Here is a 27,271-nt window from a genome sequence, read left to right as displayed (position 1 = left end):
GAGCTCCACAGGATAATGAGCGTGGAAATCCCCAGATTTAGCACACACAAAATGTTTTCTAATAAAACATAGGAGGGCAAGAAAAACAGGACAAAGTGTTAGCTGGAATGCTTCTTTAATGTATTATGCTCCCTCATGTCTCCCAGGTCAGGCTAGAATGTGCTGCAAAGAGATTCCCTCTGCCAAAAGCACAGCTATAATAAACACTTTTGGCAGGCTGAAAGTGAACATAAGAATACACGTGTTATAATATGTAACTATATGCATGATTTCTTGAGTCAAAGCGAAGAGAAAATAGATGTATTATTTACAATTGCTACAACAATTTGGGAAATAACAGAAATTTCCAATTGGGAAAACGGGGTAGGTTCGGGGTGGATTTTTAGAATGGTATTGGTAATAAACTGTTATGTTTCATGAGTAAAATTAGAAAAGTTTAATTAAATAAGGCCTGCTATTAGGTTTCACACTCCACAGCTTCAGTTTAATATCCATGATCAGCTATGCCAAACCAAGGTATCCAAGGAGATTTTGTAACATGCTTATTCTGTTTTGACTGCCTAGTTCTTGGTACATAATCAGCATCATGAAGCCAGAGTGCAACATCAGATTCATCCACCCAGATTGCAGAGATCCTTCACAGAAAACCCAAAATGATACCTTGAAATCATGGGTACATTATGTGACTCCTAAACCACATATTCAGTTTTCTGATAGCTTTCTGTCTCCATAACACTGGTCAGGAAAAAGAAAACAGAATATGGTCTTAATTAATCTGGAATTCTTTCTGTTTCCCAGCTTGGGGATTGTGCCAGAGAACTGGGATATGGCACAAAACCTTAGCCTTGGGGAATTTGGGAAGGAACCAGAGGGCACTCAAGAGTCAGACAGATTTAAGTTTGCTTGGATGCTTCAGTAGGAAAGTTCTAATCCAGAATACTTAATGCAGACTATCCAGAGAATTAGAAGGTAAACATTATATACTTTGGATCATTACACCAATGTATCTAAGTAAGTTTTTCAGTAGTGTTCATATAAATGTGGATGCATTTTCTAGGTTTAATGACACCAATTCCAGGAAGAACTTTTAAATCAAGCCTAATCATAATCTACACTTTATCTTATAGTTTATTTTTAGACAGCTATTTCTGCAAATAGGAAAAAAGCACTTCCATATTTGAGAAATGAGCATTTCTTTGCGCTCCTTTTTGATATGTAATCTGATTCAGAACAGGTGAAGTGATACTGGAGTGTGTTTTGCTTTATTTTGTATTTCCTTTTTTTTTTTTCTCTTTTTCCTAAATGAATCATCTGTGTATTGTTTATATGATAGAAAGAAACTGAACAATACAAAACAACATTGATACACACCGTAATGTTTAAGAAACTATGAAGATATTAGCAGGTTTGCTCATGAATGATCGCTGCCTCAAGATGGAAAGCCAGTTGAAAGGAAATTGGAGTTGGAGCCTCAGCGAGATATGTTTGTTTTTATTCACTTGAGCACCCTCATTCACAAACCCTTTGTGGTCTGTGGGGTTGATTTGGTTGGGTTTGCAATTTTTCAGCATCCAACATCTTAACTGACTATTTCTGTATGTGATGTACATCAGTAATGCCGCCCCCCCCCCCCCCCCCCGGCTGCTTTCTTGATTTCAAATTCAAATTCAAATTTTATTTGTCACACACACACACAACCATACACAGTATGACATGGGGGTGAAATGCTTGTAGCTGTACAATGCCCGACCATTAAATGACAGAAGAAAAGTTTTACAATATTTACAATTTACTACAAAAATTTACAAATTAACTTAGGAATTTACAGTAAAGAATGTGCAAATAGCAGAAGAGATTATAAAGATAAGGATTATAAATTATAGGAATTATAGGATTATAGGAAATGTGTGGTGGTGCGTGTGGTGACGTGTGTGAGAGTCCAGTCTTATAGTGACGTGTTTGGGAGAGTCCAGTCCTACACCTGGTTCAGGGCCCGAATAGCCTGGGGGAAGAAGCTCCTCCTCATTCTCTCTGTTTTGGCCTTAAGGGAGCGGAAGCGCTTCCCAGACCTCAACAGTGAGAAGAGTCCATTGTTGGGATGGGAGAGGTCCATCATAATCTTCCTAGCTTTGGACTTGCACCGCTTGGTGTAGATGGACAGCAGGACAGGGAGCTCTGATTGAATGATGCGTTCTGCCGAGCACACCACCCTTTGCAGATCTCGTCTGTCCTGCTTGGTGCTGTTCCCAAACCAGGTGCAGATGTTTGACGTCAGGACGCTCTCGATGGTGCAGGAGTAGAAGTTCTTGAGCACCTTCAGTGGCAGATGGAAGTCTCTAAGTCTTCTGAGGAAGAAGAGACGCTGACGGGCTTTCTTAACCAGGGTGTTGATGTGACAGGACCATGACAGGTCCTGAGTGATGTGGACACCCAGGTATCGGAAACTGTCCACTCTCTCCACTGGCGTGCCACTGATGATGAGGGGTAGAGCAGGGCGATATGGCCAAAAATATTTATCACGATATATATTTGAAAATTTGCGATAACGATATAACTGACGATATAATTGATGCGAGACAAAATACAACTCCACAACATTACTATCGCAAAAAGACAACCTTCCATTTATTTTCACGTAAACAAGAAGCTGGTTTTTATGTACATTAAAGCTTTATAAAAATGTAACAGTGCAAATGCAAATTCCTTGCTGAAAGTTTAACCCAAAGGCATTTCCAGTAGAAATGGGCTGACATATCCTGAGCATAACCATGTATAATATCCACTGAAGTTAAAAAGAGGTGCTTTGCAACATTAAACTGCAGTGTGCAGTACGCATTTTTCGGACCATAAGGTACACGGGATTATAAGGCACATTAAGCGAAACAAAGCAGTCAGATAAATCAAACTTTATTAAACTCATTCTTCTTGCTTCCTCCACTTCTGTACCATTGATTCATTAATGTTGAATTCTCTGGCAGCTGCTCTATTCCCATGTTGTTGCAGTATATTAATGACTAACCTCGTATTGTGGATGGATTATCTCAGTTGTTCTCCTGACTGAAGTTTGGTCCGTTTACAGCATCCTGCCATGCGATTGCATTTGTCTCTAACCATGAGGAACCTTCACGTTAACTTTTATAAGTGGAAAAGTGTTAGTGTTCGTCCTCCAGCTTCACTGTTTATGTTATGCTAACATAGCTGTGTCGCTAGCGATCACGTAACACATCATTATATACCAGCTAGCCCAACTTCAGTAACCCTACAAACGTCACTGCTGTTTAGTTTCCTGTCTTCATTTATGTTGGAAGTGATAGCAGAGCTGTACGTTTGAATTTTTTCAGAAATCTCTCAGTCAGAACATGCTATATCATGCTTAGGTAACTAGCGAAACTAGCGAGCTAACTTCCGCTAGCTTCCTGCTAACTTCTAACTCCGTTAAATGTAATAACTTTTGTTTTCATGGATGCCTGGAAGTTAAACTTTATAGTTACACCTGGTAAAGCAGCAATGCTGATCGTTTTATTAAAGATCAAAGAATTTAGACAGTTTTCAACTCTCAGTGATGCTGCAGTGTTGTTTGACCTGAAGTCAAATATACGGAGTTTGGGACCCAGATTACTCCCAGATTTAAGAGCATCTTAGTCCGACAAATACGACAATAACAACGGCCGCTTGCATGTTCTGCAAAAAAATGTGCTTTGTTGTGTATCTGACGGACAAACACCAAACCAGTTCCACATCACGGAAGTTGCACCATTTTTACAAACCAACAATCGGCCATGTGCGTATGAAAACAAAGGCACTGCGCATGCGCGTTTTACTCCCATTCTATCGCGATATTTCATTTTCCTATTGTTGCCTAACATTATACCGGTATTACCGTGAACGGTATAATATGGCCCAGCCCTAATGAGGGGTTTGTAATTCCTCGCCTGCTTTGTAGTGAAGTCCACGATCAGCTCCTTAGTCTTGCTGATGTTTAGGAGGAGGTTATTCTCCTGGCACCAGGTCTCCAGGTTCCTAATCTCCTCCAGGTAGGCCGTCTCGATGTTGTCGGAGATCAGGCCCACAACAGCAGTGTCATCAGCAAACTTGACAATGGAGGTGGTATCGGATGTGGCTACACAGTCATAAGTGTACAGTGAGTACAGCAGGGGGCTTAAAACACAGCCCTGAGGCACTCCAGTGCTGAGTGAGATGGAGGGGGAGACTTGTTTTCCTACCCTCACTGATTGGGGTCTGTCTGTGAGGAAGTTGAGGATCCACTGACACAGTGATGAGCTGAGTCCTAGATCCGTCAACTTGGTGAAAAGCTTAGAGGGAATTATTGTGTTGAATGCTGAACTGTAGTCCACGAACAGCATCCTAACATAATTCCCTCTGCCAGTGTCCAGGTGACTCAGGGATGTGTGGAGCAGGTGAGATATGGCATCGTCTGTGGAACGATTAGTCCGGTAAGCAAACTGAAGTGAGTCGATGGTGGGAGGAAGTGAAGAAGTGATGTGATCTCTCATCAGTCTTTCAAAACACTTCATCACAATTGAAGTCAGTGCTACTGGACGGTAGTCATTGTGGCAAGCGGGCTGTTGTTTCTTTGGAACAGGGACAATAATGGACCGTTTGAAGCACGTGGGAACCACAGCTTGGGCCAGGGAGAGGTTGAAGATCTCCGTGAACACCGGTGCTAGTTGATCAGCGCAGGCTCTAAGGACCCGGCCAGGGATTGCATCTGGTCCTGCTGCCTTCCTGGTGTTCACCCTCCTGAAGGTGTTCCTCACGGCATGCTCTGTGATGACGAATGCATTTTCTTCACTGGTGCACTCCGAGCGCGCGCAGCCGTTTGTTGTTTTAATTGCTGCGGCGTCGAAGCGAGCATAAAACGTGTTCAGCTCATCAGCCAGTGAAGCATCGGCATTCATCATTGAAGAAGCTGGTCGTTTATAGTCCGTTATAGTCCGCAGTCCTTTCCACAGGCTCCTAGAGTCGCACTGTCGTAGCTGTGACTCTAGTTTTTCCCTGTAGCTCCGCTTTGCCTTTCGGACCGCGCTGCGCACGTTGTAGGACGCAGCCTTGTATAGGTCCATATTACCGGAGACAAGCCCTTCATTGTAGGCAGCGGTGCGTGATCTCAGAGCGTCGCGGATGTTTTTATCCACCCACGGCTTCTGGTTGGGAAACGTTCGGATGATAGTTCTTTCTGCTGTGTCGTCCGCTAGTTTCCCGATAAATCCCACAACCGCTTCCGTAAACATGTTGATGTCATCAGAGCTGCGCCGAAACATGTCCCAGTCTGCGTCATCCAGTGCGTCCTGCAGCGCGGCCACCGATTGGTCCGTCCAGCGAGCGACCTCCCTCCTGATTGGTGGTTGCTGCTTTAGCCTTTGTTTGTAAGCAGGTATGAGGAAGATGGCGGAATGGTCCGATTTTCCAAATGCCGGCAGGGGTTGAGCCTTGTAACAGTTCTTGAACGGGGTGTAGCAGTGGTCTAATGTCCTCGTGCCCCAGGTGGGGCAGTTGATGTGCTGGTGAAGGTTGTGAAATGTCCGTTTGAGATTCACTCTGTTAAAATCTCCCATAACAATGAGTGCGGCATCTTGGTGAAGTGTTTGTTGATGTGTGAGAGCCTCATGTAGCTCACATAAGGCAGTGTCCGAGTCCGCGTGAGGCGGAATGTAAACAGTGCAGGCAATGACCGCAGTGAATTCCCGAGGGAGATAGAAAGGGCGACACTTAACGATCAAAAGCTCCAGATTGGGCGAGCAAGAGCGTGAGTGGGGAGATGTTTGTGCTGTCGCACCATCTGTTGTTCACCATCAAACACACTCCACCACCTCTTTTCTTCCCCGACTCCATTGTCCTGTCCATGCGGTAAACCGAAAAGAACCCCGTCGGCTGCACGGCGTGGTCTGGTATCGCTGGGTTCAGCCAAGTCTCGGTGAAGCAGAGGAGGTTGCAGTCCCGAATGTCTCTCTGGAACTTGATTCTGGCTCTGAGGTCATCAAGCTTGTTCTCGATGGATTGAACATTGGCTAGCAGGATACTGGGCATGGGTGCGCGGTGTGCGCGAGCCCGTAGCCTGTTCCTGATGCCGGCTCTTTTACCTCGAGGCCGTCGCTTAGGGTCGCGTCCTTTGTTCTCTCTCAGGATCTCCTTTGGCCAGGTTGGGTCCGGAGTTAAACATGGTGAAATGTTCGTGTACTGCAGACCAATAGAAACCAAAGTGTCTCTACTGTAGCGGATTTGTGTGTTTTGCCTGATGCCCATGCAAGATTATCGCAGATATAGCAAAAAGTGACGAAAAACTGCAAAAAGTGGAGAAGTTAGGGCAGAGCATCCAGCACGGCAGCCGACCTCACCGGCGCCATTTAATGATTTATGCTGCTGCTTGAATTTTCAGTGTTAGTTCCATGTGTCTATTACTACTTCATGACTTAGAAATGTAACTTATTCCTCCCTCATTGTTCAGAGCTGGGCTGGAACTGGCTCTCACTGAAATATGACTGATATTTTCGATTTGGTTGTAAATCAGTCACTAAATGCTTGATATGTTTGTCTTACATTCATCACCAGACAAGTTCTGATGATTAATTGGATGAGTCAACAACATTCCTGTGTAAAACACCTTTGTTGCTTTGGCTGTCTCTTCCAAGTCTCTTCATTCTGGCTTGTGTTCTTGATAGGTGGTGGCCACGTAACTGATCCAGTTTTGTATGGGGTCCCAGGTCGTTTGCAAACTGCTAAGTTTACTTTATTTGCACGCCAAACACCAGCAACTCTAGCATAAACCTTTTATCTGGTCTGGAAGTTGAGAGGAAATTGCTACATTCAAAGGCAAATCTTTTTACTGTAACTCCTTTTTTGCAAAAATGCACAGAAGGAAAGCTGTGTAAAAAAAAATTGCAACCTACACAGGTCTCCAGTCTATTGCAGTGTAAACACTGAAAGACAGACAATCCTTCACGCTCACATCTACGGACAATTTAGAATTGTCAGTCAACTTAACATGTGTGTCTTTGGACTGTGGGAGAAAGTCAGAAACAACTTAGAACATAGGAACTCAATCCTTGGGTGGCAGGTGGATTTGAGCCCATGATCTTCTAGTTGTGAGGTGACAATGCTAACCACACACACGTTAAATACACTAAAATGAAATCATAAATAGGCTTGAATGAATTAAAACACTGACTTTAATGATATTTATATATTAAAAAAGTGTTTACAGCTGACTTAGTAACAAGCTCTACCCATAAAATTAAAAGGCCTATCAAGGGGGAAATACACTTCCTGTGTGGCAGCAACACCAAGATGGCCTAGAAGTGGGTTTGTTTAAATCAGCTGTACTATAAACTTGAAAATAGCAAAAAGTGATAAGTGGTTCTGGGCAGCACACCAAGAAAGCTCCTGGCTTCAGTCTCCTAGTTGGGGTGGGGTCTCTGTGTTGAGTTCATACCCTCAACTTATGGATAATATGCGCCAGTCAGTGGGTGGCAACAGGACAGCACTGATTAGTGCAGCTGAAGGACTTATTTCACTATCAAGACCACGTTTGTCTCTTTTATCCATCACTGAGCAATACCTTTTTATGGGTTATAAGAGCATTACTATTCAAGAGTATTAATATTCATTCATTGATTTATTCATAAAGGTGTCCAGTAAAAACGAGTAAAAGCATTAAATAAATAAGTATGAATAGGCATATATGTAAATACATACACTGCTGCTGCATCTGACAGAGGGTGGGTGCTAGGAGAGGTGTGGGCGTGTACCCTCCGAAGTCCCGCATGTCTTAGAAGGCAAAGCGACTTCAAGGGTTTGTTCCTCGCCTCGCTCCAAAGACCGCACTTGTTTTGCGACTGCGGCAGTCTGAAGCTTGGATTAGAATAAACACGTTCCCTTCACCTCAGTGTAAAAATTGCAGGTGCAGGATTTACGGGATGAAGTCATTAGAATGAAAGACGACGTCCTCCGACACTTGTTTTTTCATCTGCGGACCACATGAACTGCACACGGACACGCGCCAAAGTTAATGGATCGATGATGGTTGGAGATTAATTTGCTTCCTCGTCAGGCGTTTGCTTTATTTTGTGGAATATATTGAGACATGGCAAAGATGCTGTCCATCCTCGCAAGAGTCGTGCTTTTCAAGATACTGGCAGTTATTGTCTTGCAAGGTAGGCAATAAGATATATTTATTTTTTAAGGTTGTTTATGAATGCACTCAGTACCTTTTTTATTTATGAAGAACTTCTGATTTAGCTGTTTACTATTATTTTTTATTGTTTTGTTTTTTTAAACATAGCTGCTTCTAATAACGGTATCTTGGCGTCCCGCGCCATGGTCCAATTGGACTCAAAGGTGTCTGGCTCCCGGGGTTCCGCTGACTCACAGCTGTCTGAGACAACAGAAGCAAAGTCCAGACAAAAGCGCTGCACCTGCTATTCCTACAAGGATAAAGAGTGCGTCTACTACTGCCACTTGGATATCATCTGGATCAACACCCCCGAGTAAGGCACGCTTTATTAAGTTCAATCCGCTTTTGTGCAAGAGTCCCAGAGGTTGCACAACGTCTCCTCGTTTGTCAGGAGTTATAAGAAGTAGCAATTTAGTCTTTCAGACGAAGATTGGCACGTGGCTTTTTTTGCAACTGAAATAGGAGCCGTGCACTAGAGGCACCACACATTGCAGTTACACCCAGTTACCCACCCCGAGGCACCAGATTCAAGTGATGGCAGGCCCAACAGATTGCCAGTGTTCCTGCAAGAGTTTGGAATCAGGCAGGTGGAGGATATTATTTACCAAAGTTAGTGCATTTATTGTGTTTTCCGTGCACGCCATGAGTCATAGCCTAAGTCTGTCTATTGATAAAATGCAATGACAGATTTCTTCATTGCGCTGGCTGAAATGGTTTGACAGATATATTTAGGATTGGGTAGTAACAGATTATGTGGGAACAATTAAGTAAGTATTGTTACATCTTTAATGATTATTTGATTCTATGTTAATTAAGTTATGTATTTAGCTTTATATAGCTATAGCCTTTACTATTGCTATTAACTGGTGAAAAACACTTGATAAGGGGTGTTTCTTAGACAAGTTGTCAAAGTTATGGCAGGAGAAAAAAAGGAGTCGAGTTGATGTTTGCTGTCAGCAGCAAACATCTCAACTACAAATACAAAAAGGGGCAGTCTAAGATGCTATACGTCTACCAAGGATTTGATTTAGTTTCAGATTTTTTTTTTGTTGAAAAAATCTGACGTGAAGACATGGTGTAAAGCAGACCTTCCCTAAGTGTGGGGCCCGCCCCCTAGGGGGGGCGCAGAGCCATTGCAGGGGGAGCGCGGCATGAAAAGGGAAACAACAAAACAACGCTTGGACACTGCTAGCACGGGGCGCCCACACAAACGCAAAGCAGGAGATGAAGCATCGCTGAATATGTTTCCAAACCAACTTCATTCTAAGCCAAAGACTAGAAAATATGGTGAAGCATATCTTCTCTTTGGTTTCACCTGCACAAGTGCCAAGGTAGGTCTCCCCTGCAGAATTGGTTTTCCCTGCCTCGAGAGCATGCGCTGGGCTCTTCAAATCACGGACAAACAGTATCCCACATTCTTGATTTTTAGTTCACAAACACTTGTTGTAATAAATACCTACTCCTGACATTTTGGCGATATTAGCTCTTTATACAGTAAAGTTACAGTGGGATACAAATAATATCAGGCCGTACCTGCCACGATTTGTTCCCTCGGTTCAAATCATGGACAAACAGTATCCCACAGTTGTTCATGTTTTTAAACCCATTTTGCACAGAGAGGCATTTTTTGAAAAATGTATTGATAGCAATGTTGAATATTATTACACAGGACAAAAAAACAACTACAAAAAAAGTTTGGGAACCACTGGTGTAAAGTGTCTGATCTCGCAACAGTATCAAATTCTGCACATCAAATTCAGATTTCCTTTTAAGTTAGGCCAAGCACCACATTTAGTAAGATTTTCATAACTTTTTATAACTTTTAAATAATCCTGCTCAGGAACGGACAAACAGTCAAACCAATCTAGTCACAAATCCTCTTTGGCTGAAGTCTTACAGATAAATATTCTTCTCAGTTAGTTAGCTGGCTTTTTATTTCCAGCTATAGGACTCATCATCTAACTTGTGGCTGCCACTTGCAGTTTGAGTTCAGCTAAAGATCTGTAAAGTAAGGTAAAGGCAGATGCCCAAACACCTGCCAAAGTTCTAAAACCTTTTTGTTATGTCAGTTTCTCCTATAGTGGGTGTGTCCTTACACACATATTTACATGGACACGCACACACACAAAGGTGAAAATAATACCAGTAACTCTATTGCAGCAAGTATTAGGTGCATTATGTGCGTGTTGAAAACTTGTTCTTACATGGTTGGAGCACTGCACTGAAACAGAAGATTCCCAAAAGGATTCGATGCTTTTGAAACAAAAACATAGCAAACCCTTAGTTAGAGGAGAAATCCCAAATGTTCCATCCTTTTGTTCTTGCTTACAAGACTAACTTTGAAGTATTTGTGTGTACAAGTTTGATCAAAAAGATCCTACACATTGTAAGAGTGTTTAAAGTAAAGCTTTCCTCAAATCCCTTCTTTCACTTTGGAATAACTGCCCCAGCTGACAACAGCATTTCGCTACATTGAGCGTGATCTCTGACTCACAGCCCCGACTTTAGATTGAACAGGTATTAGGTTCAAATGCATTTCACCCTGAAGTTAATTACACAGGCTGAAGTTCCAGTGGAAAAAGACACAGTAAAGGCAGCCCAGCAAGATGCCAGCAACACTGTAGGTACTCAGTCAGTTATAAGCAGCAGGCAGTCTGGCATAATCTGTCAAATCTACAAAAGAAAGGCTTTTATCTGTCAATTCAACGAATCTTTTATTTGTCATACAGAAATGCCCAGACAATAAAATGTTGACATTGTCAGCAGACCCCCCCCCCCCCCCCCCCCTTCCCCAGAACCTCGTAGGTCCTAAAGATATAAAGGCCTCTATATAGATCCTTATTTTTCACAGAATCAATCACACATGGTTGAAAAGAGATGAGTGGAAAGAGAAAGAAAAGAAGTGATGCCTACCTGGCACTTGGAATCTAAATGTTATCCAGATGCGAGGATTAGGGCCAGAATAGACAATATGGTGATGGATGCTGACATTATAAATGTGATATATCGAAGTCATATGTCAGGTTTGTTTTTTATTCAGTTTCACTGACCTTTCTGGCTGCATTTTCCATCGTCAAAAGAACAAATGTTCCCTGGTTCACTGGAGAACATAAAAATGTAGTTGTTTAAAAATTGCTTTAAAATGAATAATTAAAACTTAAAACAAATTTTTTTCTGCGTAGGGTTTGAGCACTGACAGTGTGAAGGTCCTGATGTATCTGCTCCATTTATTATTTTTGCTTTGTTTTGCTCATCTGTTGCTAAATGCTGAAAAAAGGCCTCTCTCTGTCCTTCTAAGGCGCACTGTGCCGTACGGAATGTCGAACTACAGAGGACGTCAGCGAAAACGACGTGGTGTTCAGCCGTCCCAACACGAGGGGGCAGAGACACCGCGCTGCCGTTGTGTTGTGACCGAGTGTCGTGATTTTTGTCTGTCAAGGTCAGTCTGATTATTTCTGTAAAAATGATATTGAGACAATCCTTTTTCTCTCTCTACTTTTGTGAATTTTGATTGCATCCATAAATGAGCCTAAAGAGTGACAGAAGTAAACCTTGTGCTGACAAGAGGCTTATAATAAATTTAACATGAACTTCAGAAAATGCCTAGACAGAAATGTTGACATTGTCAGCAGTTCTACTTTCTGACAAGCCAGATCCTGCACTTGAATTACTCTGGTTTATCTGTACGGTGCTGCCTTTAGAGCCCACAGGACAAAAAATATGTCCGCACAGTTGCTTTGGACAGCTGTGCTATTCTCACATGGACACAGTTTGAGAAAAACACCCAGACTTTTCGCTTCGTGTAAAATATGTTTTCAGCAATGGCTTGCACTACCTAACAAGAAAACCAGTATTGAGTTAGGTTCTTCTAGGTGGACATCTTCTAGCATGTTGGCAAGGTGGTTAGCACAGTTGCCTCACAGCAAAAAGACCCTGGGCTTAACTCCACCCTCTGACTGGGGCCTTTCTGTGTGGAGTTTGCATGTTCTCCCCGGGTCTATGGGTTCTCCGACGTGCAATTATTGGAGTTAGGTTAACTGGGAATTCGAAATTGATCCTAGATGTGAATGTGAGTAGTTGTCAGTCTCTCTGTGTTAGAGATTGGCGACGTGTCCAGGTGTACCCCGCCTCTCAAGCTATGACACCTCCAGCCCCCTCCAGGCTCCAGCCCCCCTCTCAACCCTGAATTAGATGGAAGAAAATAGATGGATGGTTTCTCTAGAGCAGTGGTGTGACTGGTACTTTTTTTCTTATAAATATAACTGATAGGCACATCGTCTAGCCTGTTATCAGACAGAATAGGTAACTTTTTCTTCCAGTGGTTCGTCATTGACATTTAATTTATTTTGGGCTTACCTTACGTTTGTTTTTTACGTAGTGATAGAAATCGATTTTCTCCTGCTGATGATTCAAGACCAGCTAACACAATTTCAAGTCAGCTCTGATGAATAGCAGTTTGTTCAATAGCTGTGCGGAAAACATCCCATGATAAATCACTGGGCGAAAAGCCTGAACTTCAGCAGCATGCAGCACTTTAAATCACCACATAAGTGCAGGGTAATAGCTGTTCATAAGTTTCGTAGGCTGCACAAACAAGTGCTATCAGCTGCTTCTTGGAACTGCCCGTAATTGTTAGGGAGCTGAAATTTCCTTCAGTTTGACAAGCCTGGACAGTCAAAAGTTAACTTTCAAGCATGAGGGAGGTTCTCATACTGAAAGGAAAATGCTGTGACATTTACAAATCTAAATTAGGATTGTAGTGGGCCACCACAAATCCAGAGCAAGCACTTTTCTCTAACAAACTGTAGCTTGAATAGATTCCTGGTGTTTAAATATGCTGTGATCAATGGACAGTGTGCTAATTTATAAAATAGACACAAAACATATACACAAGTGTTTGACTCTTCCTACTTATTTTAAGCAGAAACTTGTAGTATATTTTTAGTAAATTGGGCATTTGTTTAAAATGGGAAGAAAGAGGTTGGTGAATAAATCTGTCAAGTATCTGATTTTACTGTACTGTGTGCTTCTGGATACAGCACATTTGTCTAAATAAGGGCAATTTGTATTACTGTATAATCCCACACTGGGGACCATGAAGTGAAGCCACAATGACACAGTCTCTTTTGAGTCTCCTAACTTTATGGATCTGCAGCACTGAATTGCAATATTTGCTTCTTCAGTATTACTAATTTAGTCTGATATGTTCTCTTCAAAGCTCCATACAGATCCTCCCAACCTGAAGTCGTCATAAAATTCCTGGACTTGGATGACAGTTTGATGCACCTCCATCTTCTTCTCTTCTTCTTGGGTGAATGGACCCTTCATTTCTTTCCGTTTGGCACTTTGCCTTCCCAGGTACGCACAGGGAAAGAACTTTGGAGTTTAACACTGCCGACATTCCTCAGCATCATAACTCTTGGAGCAAGTTGGTTTCAAGAACTCAGAAACTTCAGCAAATGTGATACAGACCGCGGAGCCTATCCCCTTTCGATCCCATCTGAGAGCCTCATGAGGAGAACTTTAACCACAGCATACTAGCTGGTGACCTTTTGTTATGCAAAGCTCGTTTAGACCCACCCTTTGCGTTCATATGTAGTTTTATGAACTGCCTTTGACTCAGTCTTTAAAAATAATGAGATCATATCAATGTATATAGGAAGACGGAGGCATTTTTGCAAAAATGCTGTAGAGGGAAAAGCGCCAGGAGGAGCTATGTAAAGCAGGGTGAAGCCATGATATTTTGATGTTTTGCCTGATACTTTGCCATTAAAACACCATTCCACAATGGAGAATACCACTTGTGTTATGAGGCATATTACTGAGTTTTGGTTTATAATATTATGTAGCCTGTATGGAGGGCATTTAATTATATTATTTGTTAAAACCATTATTGATGTTCATCAAGCTTTCATCTCAGTTCCACAGCAAACTCAGATTAATAGCAACTTCAGAGCCAGTGAACTGCTTTATGGTGTATAGCTAGGATTCATGTAAAAAACAACTATGCGATGCATCTTATTATATCATTAACCTTCAGCTGAGCAATAAATACATTTATTCAGTGTCCTCTAACAGATTCTGAGCAAGCAAACTTTGCTTATTTATTCTCTAAAATGTTTGCACCTTTCAGAATTTAGAGTAAAAGTAACAAAAATATTCTCACAGCAGAAAAACTGCGGTTAGTATAAACTAAAGCCAAGTCAGATTACGCAGACTGCTCTAGAAAATCAAACAGGAAAATTACAGGAGTAAATGTTAGTGTCTGTTGCTTAATTTATGGAGTTTAAAATGAGGAAGCTCTAATAACTGACTTATATTAGGCCCTCGAGCTTAAACTAGCATTACACTGTTTTTCACATATTTCATGTGTAGTCACAGGTTCAGGAATGCAGCTCCTAAATTAAACTTGTCACAATTGGCATCTGTGTGCAAGAAAGATAAGAAAAAGGATGAGAGGCCGTGAACATTAAGCAATGTGATAATATTGATTGTGGGGAAAAAAGTAGTATTGTTACACTTAAAGAGCTACTTTTTAATGTGAGGAGAACAAGACCGTGTCTATAGTTTTATAGTTTAGTTTTGTTAAAGAATCCAGTGTTGAAAGCAAGCATATGATATGTAACATATTGGATGCACAGAGTCAAAACTATGCGTACATTTTCCAAATTACACATAGACTTTCAAAAATCTCCTCACTTTGTGTTGTATGTACAGTGTGTGAGTGTGTGTGAATTGTATTTACATTTAAAAGCTCGTATTCCCATTCCTTAATCAACCGTTAAACATAGCAGGTCAATAAAAAAGAAGCTTACTCGAAATAGAGGTGGGAGCCAGGATTTCCTTTAACAGTATGACAAAACATCATTAACACTGGCAGTAACAGTGGTTTATTATAGAGATGAAATAACTTTTCTTCCTGTAAGACTGGTAACTTTATATAATCTGTTAGCCAGTAATAGTGACTATTTTCATGCTATTTACTTGTTGTACGCTTTTTATTAAAACAGGTGTGACTCTTAATCTTTGGACAAGATTTCAGGAGATATGAGGAGCAGTAAACAGAGTCATTTACATGTAAATCCTTTCAGTTATATAAGTGAACCTTTTTATATGGTGTGACAAAATTTCGCACTTCTTTTTCACCATTATGTAAATCCTGCTTTTTCTTTAAATTCTCTTTCTGTGTATTTGGTCCTCCCACCATACAAATACTTCATTACACACATACAACTGCCTCAGACTGCGTAAATGTACAATAAGTACCCAGACCCGGTGAAGTGAAATTCTTTCATCAGAAATGGAGCTTCTCTGGTCTAGAAAAGTGGTTTGATGTGGGGAAGTACTGAGAACAGCACAGCTGAGTAGCCTCAGGGTTTATTGTCTGTTTATTGTCTGCACAAGGTCAATCACAGTGCTTTAACTCTTTTCACCAAAAATTACTCACTCGTAGCGATCACATGTGCTGAGTTGAATTTATGATATCTACGCTGTAGCCCAACTCATGCTCAGATTGTGAGATGGGAACTGCCGCCACATGTATACAAATATTTTATCTCTCTAAGCCAGTCCACCATTGTACAGTATTTAATACATTTAAAATCTAAAACTTGATATTATTAATTATACAAGTTTCATTACCTGCTTTTTTCCCTTGTGCTAAAAAAAAGATGAGCAATAAATAAAGCGAATACCAGGAGTTACAAAGTTTTTCAGCAGATACTGTGAGAAGCTGATATAAGCTGTGGTTTGTGACGGTTTCTTTCAATCTTGATATCTTGAAATAACAAAGTTATCCAGATAATAGGATAATGTCCTTGTAATCTATGCAAAAGAAAATATTTCTCCATGTGATCACGAGATAATTTTCTAATTAATTTGAGTCTTTGTTTTCTCAAGAACAGGAGGAAAATGTCTTTTCATTATAAGAAAACATGTTGGCTATCCTGAGATTGTGAGATAATTTGCCTTGTGATAACATATTTTTAAAAATCGCGACCATGGTCACTTTTTGCTGTTGTTGTTGTTTTTACATTTTTGTTTTACATTTTATCCATTAAGGCATTATTTTGTGTGAAATTTCTATCACACAACACCTTTCCCTTGTAGACAGACTGAGGTCATATGGACCCTCTGAAACACTAATACCACCTATCGTCTTGGAATGTCACTCTAAGTCCACCCTAAATAAGCCTACCCTGGAGCCTCAGTGTAAACCTACAGTGAGCAAGGTCTTATTCCCACAGTATACCATGGGAAATATTTCCGAGCAAACATCCTAACTATTCAACAGCAGGTCCAGGGCCCCTGTGTGGTTTACAGTTTGCTGTTTGTGTTCTGGCTCATTAAATAAATGAGCCCGGTGTGTCGTAGAGTGAACTTACCGGTCCTAATCACTGATAATAAAGATTGCTCCTTTCACAACAGATTATCCAGATATGATAAAATCATCAGGATGTTTAATTACATTTATTGTTTGTTTATGTTCAATTTATTTTGATCATGTAAACAACATACAGAAGCTCATTAAGGAAAGAAAAGAAAAAAGAAATGCTTCACAAAACGCACATCAATATTGCTTCACCTATTCTGATTCAGTTACATGTAGAAAAGTACGGCATCTTATCAAATATGATATGATAATTATGATATTATGTTGCTCAAATGCACACTAACTGAGTCTAATGGAGCCCACCTTCCACATCGAACATGATATTTGTTGTCATTTTACAGTTGTTTGTAAACAAAATGTAATGTATTGTGATGTGAATATGCATTAAAGTCTTTTATGCTTTGATTAAATAATAACCAGCTTTTTAAAATGCTGTTATTTCATTGTTCATGAGACGACAGCATATTTATTATTATTATTATAATAGTAATAATGTTATGAGCAGGCACCATTTGGATGCCAACATCGGTATATCAGAGTATTTCAACTGCTGCTGAAAAATGAATTATTAATGCCAGAGGTCAAAGGAGAATAACCAGACTGTGTTAAGCTGTAAAAAAGGCAACAGTAACTCAAATCAACACTTGTTACAAGGTATGCAGAAGAGCACAACACAATACAAGGAAAGTTAAAGCAGATGGGCTACAGCAGCAGAATGGCACCAGGTGCCATTTCTGTCAGCTAAGATTGGGAAACTGAGCCACAATTCAAATGGGATCATCGAAATTGGACTGAAAAACCTTGGACAAACATTGCCTGGCCTGATGAGTCTCACTTAAAGGTGCAACATTCAGATGGTAGGGTCAGAATTTGGTGTAAACAACATGAAAGCATGGATCTTTTTTTGGCATACTTTGAACTCCTTAGTACCAACTGAGCATTGTTTAAATGCCAAGCCTAGTGAGCTTGTTGTTGACCATGTTCATCCCTTTCACTGTACCCAAATGACCCCCACAGTCTCACACATAGCTCAGTCCAACAGAGCATCTATGGGATATGTTGGAATGAGAGACTGGCATCATGGATGTACAGCCAACAGATCTGCATCCACTGTGTGATGCTATCATTTTAACATGGGCCAAAATCTCTGAGGAATGTTTCCAGCACCTTGTTGAATCTATGCCATGAAGAATGAAAGCAGTTCTGAAGGCAAAAAGGGTGTTCAACCCAGTCCTAGCAACGTGTAACAAAGGAAGTATCTGAATGTATTTGTGTAATTAAAAAAAGCACGTATAATATTTTAAAAAATGACGAAATGCTTCTCTACTTTCCAGAGCAAGTTTAAAACTACATTCTTTCTTGATACTTCACACTGAGGGGGCTTTATTTCTTTATTTCTTTTATTTATTTATTTTTTAAAGTTTTTTGCATTCCACTTAAACCTCAACCTGATGTTTCTAGATCTGAAAAATCACTCTAAGATGAAGCCAGCATAAAAGAGGTTGAAGCCAAAGTGTGAAACATTTGGAATCAATTCCTTGATTTATGATGAAGTGGTCTACTGAATCATGCCTGACATAAAGGCCTCCTGGCATGTTTATGAGTCACACTGTATTCCAAATGATACTTATAAGGTATTGGGGTTCTAAAGATTGTAAGTCATCTCTGTAAACCGGTACAAAGCTCAGCGCTTACAAAGTTCTTATGTGCCACCTGAAATTTAACTCAGAGTTTTAAACTTTCATCAAGTATTTGTATGTTTTTTGTTTGACCCCTTTAAAATATCTAAACATTGATTGAATTCATCCTGTGAAAATCTAATCTAATGTTATTGCTATGTGCCAGTTTAGTTTTGTTGTTAATCATAAATAAAATAATAAAAAAAAAATGTACAAGACATAAAATTAAATGATAATAATATAATAATACATGTGGCATGCAATTAAAAGCAGTTACCTAACTATATATATGTATGCATATAAAAATTCATATGAAATAACCTTTGGCTTTTGCAGTCACCAGATCCTAAGCTAAAAGGACAGCTGTGGGAGATTTTAATCGCCCTCGTCATCACCAATATTAAAACACCAAGTGCAGGAATATGTTTTGTTCAGTGGATTTTTGCTAAGGTCCAATGAAGCTTTTCTGTAGAGACATGGTGCAGCCAACACCTCAACGCCGCAACTTAACTTTAATTTCTATATTAAAAAAAAAAAATCGATTGTGATTCTCCAGTTGTTTTAAAGACCACTGAGTACTAACAGCCAACATTTTCTGTGTGTCTGACCTTTTGTCGCGCACTTTTTTGCTAATGTGAACTGTGAACTTTAATCTTGTTCCATAACATGCAACTGTACATTATGGATGGTAAATACATACATAACACTGGGGAACAAAGTCAGTCAGGCCTTTACAACAAAGGTTTGTGTTTCAACTTGAAAGACAAGGGGAACATTACCATGCTGCAGACAACCAGTACCTGCAATTTATTTGCACTGCGGAAATCAGAAGTTAAAATACAAAGAACAAAAACCAACAACCCAAAGCATTTAAATACTTTTTATTTACCCTTTTTCTATCTTTGAGTGTACATTTAAGCTCCTTTAAACAACATCTGGCCAGTTGGGGGACAGAGAGATTCATGGCCTATAAGCAGTCATTTCCCTATTAAAATATTAAAACTGAGCAATGTATTATTAATCTAGAACAAGGACAAATATCTTCACAAAATGGCACTGTCCATGAAATCTAACTACAAGCGAAATAATTCAGAGCAGCTGCAGCGACATCAGACCTTAGTATTTTAGTTAGCTTTATTGTTTTGGTTTACTGCCTCCGCAGCAGTGTAAAAATAACAAATTTAGGGAAGAAGCTCTAAAAATGTAGACTGTCTGCCCAGCGCCAAACTGCAGGATATTAGCAGAGAGCCAAGTGAACATATTAAAGCGTAGCATCTGAATAACAATGAATTTATTAATATGTAAGATCCAGCTGTGGTGCAAATCTACACTAAAGAGAATGTCTTTAAACAACTGGCAGTAAACTGAAACCAGCACTTGATTTACTTAAAGAGAACATACATCACACATACAGAATATGATCTCTTGGTATTCAAGGATGAGGAAGTTTTTCTCATACGTCTTAAGAAAAATATACTGCTACCCAGAGGGCATGATTATGTAGAATTTTCCTTTCTTTTTTAAACCGCAAGGTAAATCATGGGAGGAAAAGTCTTTCATAACATTTGACTTCTTATGCAGCTGAGAGTCAAATCTCACCTCGAGGAAGAAAGTAACATGCAAACACTGGTTTGTTCTACTGAGGAATGTGAGGAGTGTTCCCAATTGAACTGTTGTTCCCAGTGGATGACCTCAACATTCAACTGTTGCTTTAGTAACATTATTATAAACAAACTAATGAAGCAATCCGTTGTTTGGTGATTAAACCTGTTTTGTACATGTATAGTTAGCTTATATGCTAACTACAGTTTTTCTGGCTTTTTTGTTTTTGTTCAAATTGAAAAGTTTCCTAAATAAATAAACTTACTTCTGGTTGTGTCAAATATGAGAAATCTTTATTTTATCAATTTGAGTGGGCTCAAGCTCACCTAGGGAAGGCTGATGTATAAAAAAATCTTGCGCTTTGTAGTCATGATCAATTAGATTGTGTGTGTGTACTTCACTGAACTTCTCATAAATTGACTTTTATTATATTTCTAAATACTTGTTGTTAAAAAAATAATAAAAGGAATATTTCCAAAGAACTGCTTTGCAGCCTGCTGTTAAATAAATTGTCTTCTGTTTTCCAAATTATTAGTCGATGTCACAGAAGAGAAAGTGTCTGTTGTGTGAAAGAGAAATGGGCACAACAGAAGCAGCAGGAGTCTTCAGTCTGTTCACTTTAGTGTGAATTTGTTTATTTAACCATGGACGTTAAACTGCACTATTGAACAATGAAGTTAATTATCTTTCAGAAATACCATCGATTTTGGTCCTTTCTGTGTTTTTTATTTTCACTTTTTGCTTTTGGATTAAATAAAATGCGCTCTGATCAGTGATCACTGCAGATACCTGCAGAACTTACATAACTGAAGCAAGCATCTCATTAATTGGCCTAAATAACACCTCAAAGTGAAAACATGTTTATTAGCTTGAGTAAAAATGCTAAATGTTTGTACCTGTAAAAAAGCAGGCCGCTTTGGAGGATGATTACTTTCTCATTTATCAGAATAAAGCTGTCTGTCAGAGCTTTATTTGATGATGTACCCACAGGGAGTCAAGAAGTGCAGTGTATGAGTACAGGCTGTAGCACCACACCAGGTGCACGTAGATGTAATTATGTGTGAAGATTCCTTCAGGAATTTAATAACATGAATGAACAAACTATTGGCCTCTGGGCTTGATTACTGCTCCCCTCTGACAACTCAATTTTTAGAACACGACATTTTACGATGTAGAGTTAACACCTACAGTACTGATCGGAGAAATGATTGTTCCATTTCACTGATCCCCATTTTCATTCCAATGTGGTTAATTTCATAGGGGTTTTCACAATTTTGTCAAAGAATGATAACTATAATTATTGCAGAGAAAGACTTTATTTATTTATTTATTTTTACTGTTTTTCTTAATAAAAGCCAAAAGCGGCGAGCTGGCTGCAGACCTGCAGTTTTTACTCTGAGTGACATTGATGGGACATACTGAGTACTGTATGTGGTTATGTGCAAATGCACATTAAGTGCAGTAAAAATGATGTGGCCTGTAATTTTAGCCTCAAGGGTTTATTTCTGCTTTCAACACCTTTGGAAATTTGCAACATTAATCATTTAGTTAATGCACTTGCAGTAGCGTCATACTTTTCTGTGTGGGTTTTCTCAGGATTTAGTGCAAACTCATTGCCCTGGTCCCTCACGAACCTCTTCATGCCTCCCCACAACTCTTACGATTAATTAAAACTAATTTAATAAAGTACATTTATCCAAGTTTTAAAGCCTAATGCGAGTGCTGTACTTTAGGCTTGCACAATAATTTTCAATTTGGCTAACTTTTTACATTAGCTTTACAACATTTCATATGGAAATATTGCACTTGTTACTTAACTGTATTAATATTTCAGCAGTATATTTTGTAATATACTACTTGGGATTGATTCTACATATAGCTGAATCCATCTTGATCGACTACAGTAGCTACACATTAATCCATCACAAGCAATTGCCAGACATGGTTAGAGTGCATGACTGGGTAGGTATTGGTAACATACCTATATGTGCATCACTAATGACACATGCATGATTGATTTGTTTGTCTTTTGAATTTTTGAGTCAGACTTTATATTGGCACCTACAGTCAAGCCTCAAGGATGAATTTTCCCATCAGAAGTGAAGTGATTATGTGCAGCCGTGTATTGCACATCAAAACGTTTCACACTTCTTGACATCAAGATTACCAACTTGACTGATTTCAACTTGTCACATAGTTTCCAAGCTGTCTATCCGTGACACAACAACAACATCATTCCATGGCGCAGTGGAGCAATTTGGCTTTTTCTTCCTTCTTTGCTGTGTAAATCTGAGCAACAGTGATCAAACCAAATGGCAGATTTATGCTTCTCCAGACAATACAGATGTTTGTCTGCAGCGTGATATGGTAAGGTTGTTGCAGCTTGCAGATCGGTTTAAATGAACACCTTCCAGATCTCAATAACAGGTTGTGTGTCAAGGCCCCGGGATGTTTGAGCCATACTGAGCATTCTAACAAGCTGATGTTTAGCAGGTATAATGTTTTCCACGTTTACCAAAGCGAGACCCTATAGATGGATGGGTTAAAAAAAAAGCAGAACAAATCATTTCCCCTAATTATTGTAAGTACAAAGTTATTGTGTCATTTCATTGACATGTTAGAGTCAAACATTTTTAATAGAGAGCAGTTTGGAAACTTCCAAACTGGAGAAAACTGCCACCAAAAGTCATTTTAAAATGTGATATTTGGGTTTTTGTCATATAAATTAATGTCTGAATAACACATGAACAAACTCCCCACAGAGACAACATAGAAACACTACTAAAGTTTTCAGGGTCATAGTACAAGAAGCAGCTGTTTTAAGTTAAAGGGGTTTAAATAAAAATAAGTATTTTATGATTTTACACATTTTTATTGAAAAGCACCATTTAATCACATTTAAGATAAGATAAGATAAGATAACCTTTATTAGTCCCACACGTGGGAAATTTGTTTTGTCACAGCAGGAAGTGGACAGTGCAAAAGTTATGAGGCAAAAATTAGAATACAATAAGAATAAATACAGTACACAACTGTACAGAATAGAATAAAATAAAATACTATATACAGTAGAATAAAATAAAATAAATATACAATAAGATAAAAATAGAATACAAATACAAATACTATATACAACTGAGTAAAATACAACGATGACAGAAAGGATTATTGCACTTAGTATTATTGCATATGTATGGATGTGTGTGCTTGATCAGTTAAAGTCTTTATTATGGAGTCTGACAGCAGTGGGGAGGAAAGACCTGCGAAATCTCTCCGTCCCACACCGTGGGTGCCGCAGTCTCCCACTGAAGGAGCTGCTCAGTGCTGTCACAGTCTGCTGCATGGGGTGGGAGATGTTGTCCATCAGGGATGACAGCTTAGCCGCCGTTCTCCTGTCACTCACCACCTCCACTGGGTCCAGAGGGCATCCTAGAACAGAGCTGGCCCTTCGGATCACCCTGTTCAGTCTCTTCCTGTCCCCAGCAGAGATGCTGCCGCCCCAGCAGACCACGCCATAAAAGATAGCAGAAGCCACAACAGAGTCATAGAATTTCTTCAGGAGTGGGCCCTCCACTCCAAACGACCTGAGTCTCCGCAGCAGGTACAGCCTGCTCTGCCCTTTCCTGTAGAGGGCGTCTGAGTTATGAGTCCAGTCCAGTCTATTGTTCAGATGAACACCAAGGTACCTGTAGCTGTCCACAGCCTCAATGTCCATACCTTGGATGTTCAGTGGTTGCAGTGGAGAATGCTTGTGCCTGCGGAAGTCTACCACCAGTTCCTTGGTTTTACTGGCGTTGATCTGGAGGTAGTTCAGCTGGCACCAGTCCACAAAGTCTTGAGTCAGTCCTCTGTACTCCTTGTCGTCCCCATCAGTGATGAGGCCGACTATTGCAGAGTCATCAGAGAACTTCTGCAGGAAGCACTGGGTGAAATTTAAATTTAAATCAAAAGCTAATAAAATTTAAACTTCCCAAGTTGATTTCTTACATAAAGACAATTATTATTATTTTAATTATATGTTTATGTACATAAATAGTTCTAATATAATTAAACATACAAAAATGTGCATAAATTTCCCAAACAGTATTTTAGAATACTTGGAAAGCAAACACAATACCAAAGCCCAGAATCTCAATGATGATCAGTACATCAAAAAAACAACAAAACAAAACAAAAAAACAACAACACTAGTTTACTTTGAAAGCTTGTAAAAGCATGTTTGCTTTTAAACAAGAGATGCTGACAGAAATCTTCTCAGTGTTTATTTGGTCACAAGTCAAACAAACTGCAGACAAACAAAAAATCATGACAACCATCTCACTGTATAAAACCTTATTTATTACTGTGTCCAGCAATGAGCTAGATTTAGATGATATTAAAGAAAACAAGAGCTCTGTTATTTCTGGGTTATAGAAAATCAATTAAATCCTTTTTTTCCTTTCAGTGTTTGAAGGCAGTGATCAAAGCTGAACAAGATGAAGACAGAATGAGTGGAAGAGTTAGTGCAACTTCCCTTTTCACTCGATATGTGTAAACCACAGCAACCAAGATTGTAAATTCACTCACCATTGTGGATCGGCAGAGAGATGAAGAGAATAAGCTCATGACTCTCACACCCACGGGGAATTTTATGGGAACAGCAATGCCCTGTGCACCTGCGCTAGAGTTTTGCTTTTATTCCTTCATAACCATTTTCTTTTTTAGTTCACCCAGAATCTAGCAAAGCAGAAAAAGACACTCTGTAAATGCAAAAATGTTTAAAAAACAGTGATGTTACAGTCTTTTTTCTTCTTCTTCTTTTTTGTACAAGGTATAGCCTGTAGAGCTGTCTGATTTGACTTAAAACATGAGTCTATGTTAACATATGGAGAATATAGACATGCACCACTTCAGTATATTTAAATTATTTGTTTTTTTTAAAGAATGCATGCTGGGGAAAAATCAGTTTGTGAAGTTCTTTGGAAAGTATGAAAAAAGGAGTGCACTTAATTTAGTTTCATGGCTTTACTGTGATTTTGTTCACCCCTTCTTCAGGATCTTTCAGATGGCTTCTCATCCTGTTTCCTTCCCATGCTGCAGAAAACAATATGCAAGGGTATTAACAATGGTAAAGAATACACACCAGAGAGACTTTTAGGTGAAGACCAGCTGTGTCCAAAACACAGCATTGCTTCAAGCAACCATACATTTTGATTCACCCACCAAATGCCTTATCACGAATAATTTATCTTCCAGCGTTTTCAGATGCCAACACATGCCAAGCATCTGCTTCTCACACTTACTTTAATTGCTGCATTCCTGAACTATCTCAATCCCTGTCATTGAGGCTGAATGTGAGGACTGCTCTGTGGTTACGTGACACAGTTGAAATTTCCCATTTTCCATTTTCTGGTCTAGTTATTTATCAAATCCTCACTTGGATCAAACTTGGCAAAGAGCACGGATTCGAGGCTATTTCTGCTCAAGATGTTTTCAGTAACATATTGTAGGAACAGCAGATGTTTGGAGCACTGCGAGCCTAAGCTGAATCCTCCTTTCTGTTACCACATTACTTCAATAAACTAAAAAAGGAAGAAAACATTTGTTATTGTAGTAGCAGTTTCAGAGTTATATGAGGACATTTATATTAGCTTAATCCATAAATGCTTATTAAAGAGTTTATGATGTATTATTCAGCATGTATACAAATACTTATGCAATCAGCCTTTGAGCTTACATGTACAGTTCACATGTATGACCTGAGAAAGCCCTTTAACAAAAAAATGGCCCTCAGTAGAAGTACATTATTGCCAAAATGGAGCCATATGGGAATGAGCCATAGTGTAGTCTTTTTTTGTTTGTAATTTAACCTTTTAAATTACTGGCAATTCACTGTGGGATTGTCCCCTGTGAGATACATGAGTCTGAGAGCTCTGGAGAAAGAAAGAAAAAAAAAAAACCACTAGAATAATCGCTGGCTCCTGTTTTTAACTTATTTTCATTTCAGGGTCTACTGTCACCAGTAGGTCAATGCAGCAGTGACAGGAACTTAAATTGCAGTACAATGAAAATAAAAGTTATGTTAAAAATGTATTTGCTTTAAAGTTGGATATTGGCCCATAATCATTTTTTATATTACTAAAATACAATAAATGTTTCCATTTGTCGGTTTATTGAATTACATGGATAATGCAACTTTTATAATGTGAAGACAGACATGTGCAGTTATTATATTAATACTGGTTGGAAAGTGTGTATTTACAAGATTGCAAGAAACATTTTGAGGTTTACATTTTTGTTTGCAGTTTTTTCTTTGAAGAAAAATATACTGAGCTGTGTGTATTATATTTTCACAAAAGAAACTCGTAAAGTTGGCTGCCTAATATTAAAACAATCCAGTAAATATATAATACATATAACTGTACAGGGACATGGTCATGAAAGGATTTTATATTTCTCATTTATACCTTTTGATTTGTCAATCAGGGAATGTCATATAAAGGAATGTTGGTACGCGGTAACTTCCAGAGAAAACGGTGAGTAAGAGTGCGCAACCAGGCCATTAAAGCATGGCACATGCCAGAATACGTGTGGTTTTACAGAAAAACTGCAGGTGCAGAGCAAATGAAATAGTTTTAGGAGTTTGATCTGTTTTATATGCACCTTGTTTATAGGGGAGCGTTTAAATTTTTATAGTAAATTCCAACCATTGTGGCGGCTGTGACAAGAGTAAAGCTGGTAAATGACTGCCACCAAGTGGAGGAATATTATCCTAACCACTCTGCATGACTTAAGCTTATTATAAAGACAGGTAAATAATCCTCTGATAGCCAATAAATGTTGATGCGGGTACTTGGTCACTGTAGAGACCACAGACAAACTTGGCAATGAAGCATCAAGACATATCCTATAGCATTAGTTTTTCCTCCAGAAATCTTACCCCTCCTTTATGCATATCCTGTAACCAGCTGAAGCAGACCCAGCGAAGCGTGAAAGGAATTGATTTTCCTGTATGCATATTTGCATTTCAACAGAACACACTTGTGCATGAAGCCAAAGAGGGCGTTCAGCACAGAAGGTTCCTATGACTCACCATTGCAATACATCACCCACAGAGCCTCCATCCATTCAGCACAGTGCTTGCTTTGCACAGAACAGTGTGGCAGTTTTTACTTAACCTTGTGAGATATGGGCTTTGAAAAACTCCTGAATATAAAATAATATGAGGGGTTAAACCTTGTCACATATGTTTGTAATTGTATCATGCAAAGATTAAGGGAGCTGTATTTGCAGGTAATGATGAAAAAGGAAAGGCAGCTCTCTTCAGTGGAATGACGCCTGCCAGAGAAAATTCTGGGATCATCTTGTGAAGATTGCTTCCCATCAGTATTGCCTTTACACTTAAACCTGATCTCAAACTAATCTTAA

At 39.4% G+C, this 27,271-nt stretch overlaps 1 protein-coding gene across 1 annotated transcript; it reads left to right on the top strand.

Annotated features, from left to right (window-relative positions):
* Window positions 1-8,101: 8,101 nt before the first annotated feature.
* On the top strand, window positions 8,102-13,464 carry edn3b (endothelin 3b). The gene is given in 4 exon segments (XM_085345401.1): window positions 8,102-8,171; window positions 8,300-8,504; window positions 11,490-11,630; window positions 13,410-13,464. Coding segments are annotated over 4 exon segments (471 nt in total).
* Window positions 13,465-27,271: the final 13,807 nt, after the last annotated feature.

The sequence above is a fragment of the Diplotaxodon limnothrissa genome, linkage group LG20 (genome assembly GCF_057381915.1).
Source record: "Diplotaxodon limnothrissa isolate DT_005_m linkage group LG20, D_limnothrissa_male_GT1.1, whole genome shotgun sequence".
Lineage (NCBI taxonomy): Eukaryota > Metazoa > Chordata > Actinopteri > Cichliformes > Cichlidae > Diplotaxodon > Diplotaxodon limnothrissa.
The sequence above is the reverse complement of the archived record's forward strand: the minus strand, read 5'-3'. Positions and strand labels throughout refer to the sequence as shown.